The 14665-nt window shown below is 40.0% G+C and overlaps 1 protein-coding gene across 1 annotated transcript in view; it reads left to right on the forward strand.

Moving 5' to 3' along the window:
• Positions 1-14665, forward strand: part of malrd1 (MAM and LDL receptor class A domain containing 1) — a 61771-nt gene that overhangs the window by 25952 nt on the left and 21154 nt on the right. Inside the window, exons 16-17 of the mRNA XM_039617277.1 lie at positions 3807-4052; positions 7409-7566. Of these exons, the coding sequence (XP_039473211.1) occupies positions 3807-4052; positions 7409-7566 (404 nt within the window). The remainder of the gene's footprint in view (positions 1-3806; positions 4053-7408; positions 7567-14665) is intronic.

Below are 14665 nucleotides of genomic sequence, written 5' to 3' on the forward strand. Positions count from 1 at the left end.
CCCTTTAAAAGGCAAGAGAAAACAACAAGAGCTCATTTATCGGCATTGTCACTGTGGCTATAATTGGCCTATTAAACGTACTGCCTTTCCGATGCAGCTGATATCGAGGGAGAAGAGAAAATCTGATTGCCTATGCGCAGAAAGGGATAAAAACTGTGAAGCTCCCTGTCATTTTGAGCTGTAGAGGGTTTGTATCCAGCTGCATGGTGATGTGCAGGATTGTCCTTACAGCTGTCTCTTTCTCTTACCTCTCTCTTCGTTTCACTGTCTGTTTGCATTCGTCTGTTTCGGTGCCTACAGTGAATAGCTGTGCTCCAATATTAATTAGACGTTATTAGAGAAGTAGTGTGGTGTCAATAAGAGTCGCTGCAGGTCTGCATGCTAATGATGCTTACCTTCAGCTTACTCCACTGCTCTGCTTGGTGATTTTTCTCACACTGTTGATACTTAGAGGAATCTTTTATATATCCATCTTGAGCATGAAGCTTATAGTTTCCTCACATTATGATGGTTAAAAAAAGTGCATGCGTTTTAAGTTTTATTTATTCAGCTTGTCTAAAAATATTTCATTTAAATTAACTTGAGAAGGTCACTCATCCTTTCAGACTGAACGTCTATATATGCTGGAATGGGAATCTGCTTTTCATTATTTTCATAGATATTAATTACACTGGTAGACACTTGTTATTACACAGATTCGTTTCTACTTTTTTCTACTCCTGGTTCACAGCAAGTAGTCTGCCTATGAGCAAAGAAGCCCAACCCACAGGTCAAACCTTCTGTTTGTGAGTGGCAGCCAATCAGAAAAAAGCTGACTTAAAACTAAGGGAAAGGAATAAGAGATGATGAACGGAGGGACGATTGCACTGTTGGCTCACAGCGAAAAGGTCCTGGGCTTGAATCCACCATCTGGCTGGAGCCTTTCTCTGTGCCATCTGCATGATCTTCCTGTCTGGTTGGGTTGTCTCTGGGTACTCTGGCTTCCTCCAAAAGACATGCAGTTTATGGAGTTTGGTTAATTGGTGATTATAAATTGGCTATAGGTGTGAATGCAACTGTGAATGGTTGTCTGACACTCTGTGTTGGCCCTGTGACACTCTGGACAGGTTGCTACCATTCGCCCTCTGGCAGCTGGTATAGGCTCCAGTTCCCCTTGCAGCACTGAGTCATATAAGTGAAGGAAAATGCATGGAAGGAGTTACAGTTTACACTATGCAGTATATGTTAAGGGCTTAAACATAGGCCACGAGGAGCTGAAATCCAGTGCATAGGACTACTAGTTTGAGAAATACTGTACAGAGAAAATATAGAAGAAAGAAGAAGGAAGAAGCAAATAAAGTAGTGTGAAAACAGGAAAGAAAGGCATTCTAAAGAACACGGTGATATGAAGCGTTTCTTGAAGGTTAAGTCAGGGAGTATCACCGCTGCCCTGACAGTGAGGTGAGTCCACGTGGCCATTAATGAGACAAGAGGGAGAAGAATTGAAACAGAAACCTTTTCCCTTTGTGTCTCAGTAGCTGCAGGCTGCAGAGGATGTACAGTAATACTGATGAGAGCAGAGACAGCAGGAACTGTAATTATATACTGCTGTTCCCTCGGGAGCTTTTTCTTCCACAGCTTCAATCTATATAAAACCATCACATGATGGAGCAGAAAGACCGACCGCTTTTACTCTCCACTTGCACTTGTTTTATAGCTGTGCCTGAAAAATTACCCGAAACTGTAGAACAACACACATGAATAATGATAACGTGGAGTTCTTCGTATGCATCTGTAGACTGCATGTAAATGTGAGCGTGTGTGAAGGAGAGAAAGAACAAAATGCAAATCAGATTTGAGTTTTTCAGCCAATTTAATGTATTCTCGTTCTTTCTTTGAGTCACTATCGAGCTTTTCAAAACAGGCCACAGAAATCTGCAGGCAGCTGAAAACATTTATTGCGTTAGACTTGCAGTAGAACTGGGAAAATACAAGTGAAATAAGTTTTCCATTAAAATCCTTTAGTAAAGCAGTGAAAGCAAAACTTTTTAATCTTTTTTTTGTGGCTCTTTCTCTAAAAGATAAAAGCTGCAAACTGGAACATTTAGGGTCATCTACTCTTTAATACTTGTGCAGTCGAGTAAATGGCTGTCTGCAATGTTCGTATTATGGAAATTCATTCATAAAGGTCCACATTTTACAGTAAAGTGTTTCTGATTAACAATAAATTTTATAGATATTTTAGATAAAAATAGAACAGTTTTGCAGTGAATTATCTGAAACCTGGGTGTCCTTCTATATTTTAGCCAATAAACTTCATATCCTGAAATAATTCACTGGGATTTAAACTTTAATGTTGATCCTGAATGACATTGCTGCACAAGGGGGCAGCATGCCGCTCAGGGCGCCTGCCCACATACTGTATGTAAGTAAGGACAGGAGGAGCCTGGTGAGAAGGTCACATTGCCAGCAGCCTTCGAGCTCTTTGAGTTATCCATGTAAGAAGATATAAGCAGGAATTAATGAGGACAAATGAATTAGTGTGCATTCACAGGAGCAGAGCGGTAGCCACTCCTGTGGGTTTAGCAGTATGCTGTTAGCTGATCTTTGAAATAAATCCACCTACAGCCTCAGTATGTAGCAAAGCAGCTGGGAGCTGTGGCTTCCTGGCTTCCTATGTGCCTTTGTGGGGCACATTGCTTCTGGTCCTGTGCATCTGAAGAGGAACAAAGGATTAGGAAGGACTTATACCCCTTTCTCTCCTTTAATTACAAGGACCACCCCTCTTCATCACGCCTCATCTCCCTTTGTAACACTCCTTTAAGCCAAGCACTGACCCCACTGGAATGTTTGGCTCCAAAAGAAGCAGATTCCAGCCTTCTCCAGCACCGCCACCCGATCATACAGTGTTTCATGCTTACGGCCCCATGCCCTTTTGTCTTCCTAAGCCTCTTAAACAGCCCCCGATGCCACATGCAGACGGTCCTCCTCTCTCGAGTTGACTGCTTACGCTCCAAAGTTAATGCTCAACTCATGTGGTGCTGTCTAATCTGGTGAAGCACACAGTAGTTATTTTGCTGAAACTCCTTTAGGCACAACATTTTTATTGCACTTTGTAATTCATTACAGAAAAGCTGGATGTTTTCGAAAATACACAAATTGCCTTACTTTAAATATTACCCTGCAGCAGCAGCCTGTTAGCTTTGCACATGTAAACCTCTTAAATGAACATACATGACTAACATACAGTATCTGGAAAACAGTTTTCAGTTTTACAAACGATATTATTTCTTGGTGAGAAGCAATGACTTCCTGCAGTCTGGTTCTTATACCTGTTTCATATACAGTTCATATATACAGTATATATGTGATATCAATACAGACAAATATAAAGAAGAATATGGAGATGAAGCTCGACACTGACCTTTACAGTGCGTCGATCCAGAGGTGGTGTTATGTTATGGGACGCTCAATAATAATAATAATGACAATAAATGTTATTTGTTGGCTCTTTTCAAAACACTCAAGCTGGCCTGACTCCACAAAATTAACAAGATCCACAAAAAGCACAATAGCAAGAAATATTTAAAATCCCGGAATAATATATATAAAAAATATGGGTTATAGTTTAAAAGCTGAACAGTTTGGCTTTAACATGTGATTGAAAATGTGTAATATGGTCTGGCTGATGGAGGTAAAGTGGTAGTGAGTTCCACAGATCCAGGACGACTGGCGACCTTCATATATTTTAGAAAAAACATGCTACTGTACATTTAAGAACATTCACGTCTGAGATATATTTCTTTTTTTTGTTGTTTTATTTTCAGGGTCCTGTCCTTCGGGCTACCTACCTTGTGAAAATGGCAGGTGTTTCACTCCATGGCAGAGCTGTGACTTCACAGATGACTGTGGCGATGGAACGGATGAGAAGCATTGTGGGACTTCGTGCACCTTTGAGAACGGACGCTGTGGGTGGAAGAGCTCCCTTGCTGATAATTTTCACTGGGTGCTGGGCACTGGGTCTGTCCAAAGCATACGGCCTCCGTATGATCACACGCTGATGAATGAGAACGGTATGAGTTTGCATTTTCTGGTACACTATGAACTCTGTACACATTTAAAGTTGTAGGATTTTTCTTTTTACCACCGTTTCTCATTAAAAAGAACGAATCTGTAGCCTCCTTCTTGAATTACCGTTGCATAATTTAGCAGGTGCATCTGTGCTTGTGAGTGGCTTTGTATAATCAGAATGAATGATTTTTCAAATTTTACCTGCTTGGGCCAAATGGCTCTCCACCATGTTTAATTCACGCTTTTGTAACTTTAGAGACAAAATCAATGAGTTTCTTCTCAGCATGTGAAAGTGCACCAGGTGATTTATTCAAGGCTAAAATTACACTTTACTCTGTGCATGCCAAAAAAGCAATACACATAAATTACTTATCACTTAAGCTACTTTTTATTATGCAGCCTCCTGCATGTATCTCCTACTTTGATACTGATTCAAAACAAGCAACCCATCCACCAGCACCTCATGGCAACCCAGCAAACATGGCTAATATTATTCCCCAGTCAAAACTGGACAGATGCTGATGTTTTTCCACATACCCTACTGGTCCACTTAGAACCTCAGATGATTGCAATAAGAAACAAATGCACATGATTTTGCTTTTTAAAATGCCATTTCATTGTTACCTAATTTGTTTAGCAACTAGCAGTGCAATTATGCCATTTGAGTTTAAATTAGCTGTCATTTGTTGCATAGCCATCGCCTCAGTGCTTCCCAATGTTCCCATTATAACCCTGAGGTGAAACTAACTGATCAGATAAGAAATGGACAGCAAAGAAGGAGATCTTTTTATTTTGTTCTAATCATTAGTTAGCACACTCGCTTGGGAACCAAAAGACTCTTTTTTTGAATCCAGAGATCCAAATCCCCTTGGGGTTACGTGATGAAGGGCATCTGGTGAAACGCTGTGTTACGAAATCAGTTTCACCCCGGTTCTTTTTTATTCCTCGGGCATCCAGAGACGGCACCGGACTCAGTAGTCATTTCACAAAACCTTTATTCATCTTTATTCATCTTCATTTAAGCATGCATCTTCTAGAAGGGAAGACGTGCAAGGCCGGTGTCCCTCTGCAGATCTCCACCTCTTTGTTTGTTACAGTCAGCTTTATAGACCCCATCATAAAACCCCCATGGTGTGCTGCAAACTCTGTGTCTGTGTGTGTATGCACGAGCACGTGAGTGCCTGTTTGTGCGCATACCCGTGTGTATGTGTGAGTGCACGTGAGTGAGTGTGCATGTGGGTGCGTCGTAACAGTCAAAGCACTGTGTGTGTGTCTCTGTGTATGTGACTTCCTGCCGGTCATAAAAGTAATCTCCTCACCCAAGCTACACCAAATTCCTCTACACAACATAGAAAACAGAGTTAACATATTACAAACACTGAGACCCCCACTCTGCATCCACTGGGCCATTGGCCTCTTGTTGTCTTACATTTACATTTACAGATAAGGTGGAGAGTCTCCTGCAAACCTACTTCTAAGTTATAACAATTATGAACTTTTATTAAAGGTACAAGCATCAGCATCAGCAACCCCCAACTGTAGCTTCCTGTCTCCTTTTATGACAGCAGACCCCCAGTGTCCATAAATTCCTTTCCCTCTAAACAATTACACACATTCTCAGGCCTACAGCTAAGCCAAACTGAAACACACAGACCAATCCTTCCTTATTCCTCTGATCTAAACAAATTTAACACATCATATTATAATAATTATTTTCTTGTACTCACAGCTGCTAAATAAAAAAAAATGCAGAGCTTCTGACAGCATCTTTTTTTATTGAAAGGATAATGCATAGCAAATCTTGAACACAAACCTTCCTTTACTAAGAAGTCATTTAGAAACTATTTTTAAAAGTCAGATTGTGTGCAGGGAAGGGATTCCCAGGATGGCTGCAGCCTTTCCAGCTTCCACAAAAAGTAGAACAGCTCAAGGAACGCAACAAAAAGGCAGATACCTTGACCCGGCCTGCAAACTTTCCAGACCCTGATCTTATTGAGCATTTGTGTGCCCTGACTGATCCATGGAGGTCACATGTGCTGCAAACATTACAGTCACTGCAGGACACTCCCCTCAGAGGTCTCATGTCCACACCCACTTGCTCTTAAGGATGTGCAAAAGATTTCAAATCTGACACGAGCTGCTGTTGAAGCTAAGTCTGCTAGCTTGCTGGCTGACCCCCGTGCGTGCTGTGTCATGCACACGTAACATGCCGCACTTTCCTCATGTCATTTACCAAACACACCCTCAAATTAAGATATAACATCTGCCAATTTCCCATCTCCCTCTCTCTGGCACGTCAGAGCTCCTGTCCTGCATCGCCAGCATCCTCCTGCAAGCTCTGGGGGCATGTTTTCCCATCACTCTCCAATTTCTATGTTTAAGATATGTGCAGGGAATGATGAGCTCAGAGCCATATCTGTTGCTTTAATAAATCATTTCAAACCTTGCCTAACAGAATAACAGTCACAGCAAGCGTGGGTAAATACTACAGGAAACACTCGCTAAACAGCTTCTCTGTGAAGAAACAAAACAAAAAGCTTTTTCTGAGTCAGTTTACTGTGCAGCCAGACAAATAATGTTCTAATAAAGAAGTCAGTCAGCAATAACAGCCGTAACCAGACAACAGCAGAGCAGAGAAAAGGGAGTTTGTTACAGAGGAGGAGAAGAATACCCTGCTGTGGCTTCTTCTCCCATTACTTTGTTATCTGCAAAAACACCAAAAATGAGGATGTCTTGCAGAGGCATTCATGTTTATTGCAAACTGTGGTGAGAAATATATTACATTCCCACTAACTGCTTCACAGTGAAAGTCTTAATACAGTTCTGATATAGCTGTGGGAGCGCCAGATTACATGCTGCATCATTTCTTGAAAAGCCAACCTAAAACCGGGGTGGTCAACTGAATCTTAATATTCTGCCATAAAAAACAGAGTTTGATTCCATGAAAATCAGAAGAATTATAACTAAAATTTAAGTGTGTTTAAAATATTCAGTAATAGCGATACAAAAGCCATAGACTACAAAAAAACCTCTGTAAGATTATTATTATTAATGTCGCTAATGCTGAGTGCAAAGACAGATACACTTTCTTTATTTTCATTCATTCATTTTCCTGCTTTATCCTTTCTCTACTTAACTGAGAAAGTTTGAGTGCTCCCCTGTGCCAAAGGCAGTGAGACATTAGAAGATGTGTCAGAGATTACCCCGTGACTCTTGGCCCTCCTTCCCTCAACACGTTTTGTGACCTTCGTGTGATTTTTCAGAGCCGCCCGTGCAGAGATAGTTGTCAACCTCTGTGCTCGCTTGCTGGCTCAGTGCCTTTCTCCTTCATCACTTTCCCTCATTTCTCTCCCTTTAGGGCATTTTGTCTATTTGGAAGCAACACCAGTGGGACTGAAAGGCGATAAAGCTCATATTAGAAGCTCTGTGTGGAAAGAGTCTAGCGCCATCTGCAAGCTGTCTTTCTGGTACTACATTTCCCACAAGGCCTCGGGAACCATCCGGCTTCTGATCAAGGTAATGCATCTGCATGTAGACAGAAATGACATCAAATTAGTGCTGCTGTATCATGGTGTCTGTATTTGTAAAAAAGAGAGGTGATGTTTGATCTATAGAGGGATATTGTAGAGGTTGTAGTTGGTTCTGAGCATCTGGGAAGATTCTCTCTTTGGCAGCTTGCAGTTCTTTTTACCCATCAAGTTTCTGTACACATGGCTGATTCTGAGGGATTAAAATTTCTACTTGGACTTTTCTGCCATATAAACTCTGGTGGGTTTGGCCTCCATCCTCTAGTCTATTTACTCTAAACTTTATTTCACTTTATCAGGTATGACTCAAGCAGAAGGTGCTGCTGTGCTTGACAAGATTCATTCCTCTGCAGGAAGGTGTAGCAGATCATTTTTCTGCATGTGCAGCACTTCAGAAACTTTTCATGCCATCTGCAACAAAAATGCTAGTATAAATGTATTTAGTTATTTATTTGTAGTTTTTCAAACATTTACATATCATTGCTTATGCAAAATAAAAGGCTGTTCAAGTTCATTTCCAGGAGGATCCACATTCAAACACACATGGCAGACAGATTTTGGTAGGAAGCTGAAAGATTTAAGAGTTTAAAAGTGGAAGAAAAAAAAAACCCAACCCAACAAAACATCCAAAGAGAAAAGCCATCTAATGGGAGCAATAACTGAACCAGAGCAACTACGAAGCCCTGAAAAAAATTACACACACCAGAGAGCAGGGTAATAAGGAACAAGAGCAGGCAATCACAAGAGCACAAAAAAGAGGAATAAAACACCCTAATACGCACAGGGAAAGCGATTACACAAATAAAACAGGAAATGACTGCCAAAAAAATGGCACAATACTGGAATACACACGCAGAGGAAACACATAGAGGAAACAATTAGAAACTCAGACAGGGGTAAACAACATCAGCAACGGGAAAAACAAAACACAAGAAACATGAAGAGAGAAACAGAAGAAAAGCAAACTGTAGCTTATTCCTGTCTCTGACACAGAGCTACAGTTGAAAAGACATGTTTCTGCTACTTTCACTTTTAATTATAAAAATATAAACATACAAACACATTTGAGATGTCTTTAGAAAATAAAAAACACTGGTAAGACCCTATGGGCATGTGGTGTAATTTGCATATATTGTGTATGTGTGCCTGTTGTTCCTATATAGTTCTATATATATTGATCCCTTGCTGTTGGCTGATAGTCACCAAAATAAATGTAATTGTTCGTTTCATTGTTCTTCATTTGTGAACAAAAACTAAAACACATTGAATGATTGTGGCTGCGCATTAATAAAAAACAACCTCGTTATGTTACTCATTCACTGATCACATGCTTGGATGGACACGTTACACTTACTGATGCTGTTTCCGTCTCAGTCATTAGACAAATAGTCTTTGCTATTGATTGTACATTAAAGCCTGCTGTAGACTGGAAACCGCTATCATGATGGGATTTGCCCAGCTCCCCAGTCATCCAGCCAGCTGTTGGATTGATTATGTGGCTCTCCGAGAGGCAGGAGATGATAAATGCATGTGGACTATTTTTAAATGTGCACCCTCTTTCACATATGGGTTGAAAATGTAAAATTTGGCCTTTTAAAGAAGGTCAGCTCTCTGCTTTAAAATGAGGCGCTGGACTCATTTACACTTAGAGACACAGACGTAGTGGGTGGAGAGTTCAGAGGCCACCCTCTGTGTGTGTGTGAGTGTGTGTTTGTGTTGGTGGGTGTCTGTGTGTGTGTGAGAGGGAGACAGACAGGCAGATAAAACCAGTATGGCTCCAGTGTTATGTGGCTATAGCTTCCTATGACACATAAATGATGATAAGTGCATGTATGACCTAGAGGGTTCAAAGACATAAGCACTCACAGATTATTGGTTTGTGTTATAATTTACAACATTAGAGCACTTTTATAGTCCGGATGTTGCAGCTACATAAATACTAACATGCACACACATTTGCACAGGCAGGGCAATAAAAACACACAAACACGCTCACACTCTCTGCAAGCATCATAGTGTAAATATAGTGTATACTATGCATCTTTAAAGGGTGACTGAACAACAAAGAGACTTATGATAATAAGAGTGAAAGGGAGGGGATTATATTTACATGGCAAGCATCCTCCCATGAAGTTCACAAGGGGCTCAACAGGCTGCTCTATTTATATCACCAGCCGTGTGAACTGCTTCTTTTAGTCATTAGTCATCACACTAATGAAGTGTCTGTCCTCAGCAGCAGAGCAAACTGAATAAAGATGGGGTGTAAGAGTGAGTTAAGTAGCATTAATGTACCTGCCAATCTTCAGACTTTCAGCAACACTGCTTCTAATGTGTCTACATCCATGTACTATGGTTCAAAGTGCATTCTCCTATGAGATGATGGATGATGTCCTAGAGGATCTCCTCCCAGATCTGGACCAGGGCATCACTGAGCTCCTGGACAGTCGGAGGTGCAACCTGGCAGTATCGGAAGGACTGAAATATATAATGTCCCAGAGTTGCTCTATTGGATTTAGGACAGTCAATGGTATCAATACCTTCATCCCCTGGGAAATGCCTGCATACTCTCACCACATGAGGCCTGGCATTGCTGTGCACCAGGAAGAACCCAGGACCCACTGTACCAGCGTAGGGTGTTACAGCTTGTGCAAGCATTTTATCCTGATATCTAATTGCAGTTAGGGTGCTATTGCTTAGCCTGTAGAGGTCTGTGTGCACCTCTGTTTCTCATTGTTTGGTCAAAGGCATTCACACCAGTGGCCTAATGGAGGTCATTTTAGCTTTAGCAGTGCTCATCCTGTTCTTTCTTGCACAATGCAGCAGAAAACAGTCCCGCTAATTGGTTAATGACCTATACAGACCTGTAGTAACCGCTTGTCTCCATACTTCTGAGACTGAACTGGGAAATATAAAAAACCCTTTTGGCAATGACACATGTTGATGTGCAGTCCTGGAGGAGTTGGCCTACCTGTGCAACCTATGTAGGGTCCAGGTATCGCCTCGTGGTAACAGTGGTAACACCGACCTTAGCTAAATGTAATGGGAGAAAAAGTAGATACCCAATTTAAAGCTAAACTACTGAGAATTTAATTTATAATTTTCTATTTAAAAAAAGTAAAGCTGGTGTAGGCAACATTTTTGGCATCACTGTACAAAAAAATTACTTACGGTACAAGAATTCAGAACAGATCTGAGCCTTGTACTATGAGGCCACTATGAACTGGGATATCTTTCTCTTAGCTAAACCTAAATAGATTAAAGCAAAACATTTTAACCTGAGAGAAAGGTTTGAATCCGGTTTGAAGCCAAAGGCATGAAGTTATTGTGTGAAGCACCATAATCTAGTTTGCTTCCTAGTGGGCGGGGCTTAGAGGGAGACAGCTACAGAAGGAGAGTCCCGTGTTTACAAAGTCGGGCCTTTTTCTCTTAATTTTTGCCTTGTGCAGCTTTAAAGTTTAAACATTTGAGAATTTTTAAGGGGTCAGAGATGAGAGTGCAATTAATGTTTGATGAAAAAAAATAAAGTCTGGAGCAGAATTAAAACAGAAATGGGATTATGCTAACGAAGGACTGAGGAAACATTAAGATAACAACTTTGCTAAAATTTGCTAAAACAGAAATTCTTTGGAGACAAGATTATACGAATACATTTTTAGCATCTACATGAAAATAATGTAATCCGTATTTTTCGTTATACCCCATTTCCTTGGCTGACTAGGCAGTATAAAAGTTTCATCTTGCAGAGATGCACTCTTTCCTCTTTTCATGGAAGAAATATTTTACTTTCCCTGCCGTGTATTTTTCATAATAGGCTGTTTGTTTGCCTTACTGACTGATGCATTTTGAGTCAGCCTACCATAACGATGACAGCAAAATTACTACATAGCTAGCTATTTGCTCATTAATATAGTTATATATGGTGTTGTGGGTTCAGATGCAGCCTGCGATTATGGTGAGCCAAACATCTGCCGGCCAGCCACAGAGAGGACGTTCTACTCGAGTAAAATATAGCATGACGAGGCTAATCATTTGTGCGTGTTTCTCGTCACGGAAACAATATGCAAATCTGTCCCTGGTGAAACATGAAAATATTTTTTTATGTAAGGAAAGACTGAGTGTAAAAAAAAAAAAAAAAAAAACTTGAATGTGATTTGACTAAAAGGTAAGTTGACAGAAAACAGCTGCCAGCAGTTTCATAAAATGAAAAAGCCATGAATACAAATTGGATTTTAGTTTTGTGGAACATTCAGTATACGGTTAAGACGTCAAGGATTTCACAGTTTCAATAAAAGAAGCTTTTTGTTGCGAGCACAACTTTGTTTCTTTCTTCTGTTTCTTGCCCTCCTGACTTTTACTGAGGGATAATAAAAAGAAATTATGCAAATGTGTATCCTCTCTTCACTTTGAGCAAACCGAATTGGCGGCTTGCGCTGCCTTGACTGCAAGCTCAGGAAATGAAGCTTCAAATTGATCGAATAAATGCCTCGACTGATATGCCACCCAGGCATCAAATGTGAGCTACGTATGCCTGTATCGCGCGCTCGTCACTCGCTCTCTGTGCTTTTATGGATTGGGCCTTTACTCCGTGGCATAAATCTGGATAAGTCCTGCTGTAACGCTGCCTATTAATGTACGCTCTACTCTCACAGTAACAAGATTATTTCAAGCCAGGGCTTCACTGGCATAAAGAGAGAAGACAGTCTGTGCAAGCCTCACCCAAGGGTGCATTTTAATAGGCTTTCCAACCGCAGAGTAGAAAGTGACATTGCTTGTCCTCTGCGTTTGAGTATATTACACCAGGTTTCCTTTCACTGCAGTTGAGCCTCTGGTCACATATTGCCACCTCAAGTGCAGCATGTTTGCCGCTTTATTTTGTTAGAGGTAATGTTTATTTCACACTCCTGCAACTCATTCCCACTGCAGCACTGCCCTTAAAACTGAATTAATTATGTGAAGCTATAGACCTGCAGTTTTCCCATCACCTTTACAAAGAGCAGAGGACGAGGAAGCCGTCGTAAATTATTAGAGCTACAGCAGTATTAATATAAGACTCGGGAGCTTCTGCAGAATAGGTAGTTAAATCTATATGCACCCCCATTAACGCTCTTCTCCGTACTGACCTGAAGCTAAGATCGAGTTTCAACTATAACTGATATCCTTGATGCAGAACAAAGCAGAATATACAATACTATGCAAAAGGTTTTTGTGTGTACATATATATATATATATATATATATATATATATATATATATATATATATATATATATATATATATATATATATATATATATATATATATATATATATATATATATATATATATATATATATATATATATATATATATATATATATATATATATATATATATATATATATATATATATATATATATATATATATATATATATATATATATATATATATATATATATATATATATATATATATATATATATATATATATATATATATATATATATATATATATATATATATATAATTTTTCTAGGAAAATGGGAACCATTTATTCAAGGACTGTATTCTGCATGGTGTGTAGTGTGTCCTAATATAGCCAATGACTAACAGCTCTTCTGGATTGATCTTGTTGGTGAAAAATACAGTTTTATGTATTCCAAACTGGGTTATTTTTGGCATTTTTCAAAGATTTAGCTGAAAAATAAAGAAAACTAATTATATGTTTTCATGGTTGCTGTAACAAAGTGCCTAAAAATACCAAAAATTGGTTCTTTGCAAAGTTGTGTATACATAATTGTCCTTAATGTAAACATTTAAAAAATTGTGTATGTTTCTGTTCTGTGTCCTGTGTACTGTTTGTTTGTATATGTGTCTTTTTGGCTGCTGTTACAACCAAATTTCCCCTTGTGGGACAATTAAAGGATTATTCTATCTTCTATCTATCTATCTATCTATCTATCTATCTATCTATAATACTGGTTCATCCCTTTGAATCGCCTTTGAATGATTCATCAGGCAAGTGTTAAGTGGCTCAACAAACAAATAAAAAACATCCATCCATCCATCTATCTATCTATCTATCTATCTATCTTCTTCCATTCATCCATCCATCCATCCATCCATCCATCCATCCATCCATCCATCCATCCATCCATCTTCTTCCATTCATCCAGGACCGGGTCGTGGGGGCAGCAGCCTAAGCAGAGAAGCCCAGAGCTCCCTCTCCCCAGCCACCTCCTCCAGCTTGTCCAGGGGAACACCAAGGCATTTCCAACTTCAACTGGCTCCTTTTGATATAAAGGAGCAGTGGCTCTACTCTGAGCCCCTCCCGGACGGCTGAACTTCTCACCCTATCTCTAAGGGAGAGTCCAGCCACCCTTCGGAGGAAGCTCATTTCTGCCGCTTTTATCCACGATCTCGTTCTTTCAGTCACTACCATAGGTGAGGGTAGGGATGTAGATCGACCGGTAAATTGAGAGCTTCGCTTTTACACTTAGCTCTCTCTTCACCACGAGCTAGGGGAGGTTCAAGGACTGGACTGAAAAGGAGTAAAAAAGTAGATCAAAGAAAAAGAGAAACTTTGAAAGACCTTCGGAAGGTCTGGAGAAATACTGCTATATAAGTTTTGCTCAGTACCTTATAGATGTTTGGGTATTTTTCTCAAAAGTTGTACAAAGTCAGTCTTGATCCATACTGGCTCAGTTTGCCAACAATTAGCTGCCATTTCTTACACTTCATTCTTATTCTTGGCTCAATGCTTTTGCAGATCTAATCCCATCAGAGACTCTTCAGCTACACCAACTCCAAGCGGTTCCACATTCTTTCAATAAAAAAGTTTTAAAAGTGGCCATGTGCTGCTATTTATTGTAGGTGGGCGAGTTATCCAGACATGCTGTTGCCAACCTAAACACTTTACACAGTTTGAAAACATTTCTGATAAACCAAGCATGCCATTTTTGTCTTGTTAGCCCACAGAAGCGTTCTGCTAAGCAGTCTGTTTTGCTTCATTCTGGTCCCGTTATTGAAAACAGAAAAGGCTTCAGCTAAAATCGAGTGGGGCGGGTTAGACATGCAGTCAGGGATTTGTTTCATCCCCTTTGGCCAAAC

This window comes from Oreochromis aureus, linkage group 9 (assembly GCF_013358895.1).
Source record: "Oreochromis aureus strain Israel breed Guangdong linkage group 9, ZZ_aureus, whole genome shotgun sequence".
In the NCBI taxonomy this organism is placed as follows: Eukaryota; Metazoa; Chordata; class Actinopteri; order Cichliformes; family Cichlidae; genus Oreochromis; species Oreochromis aureus.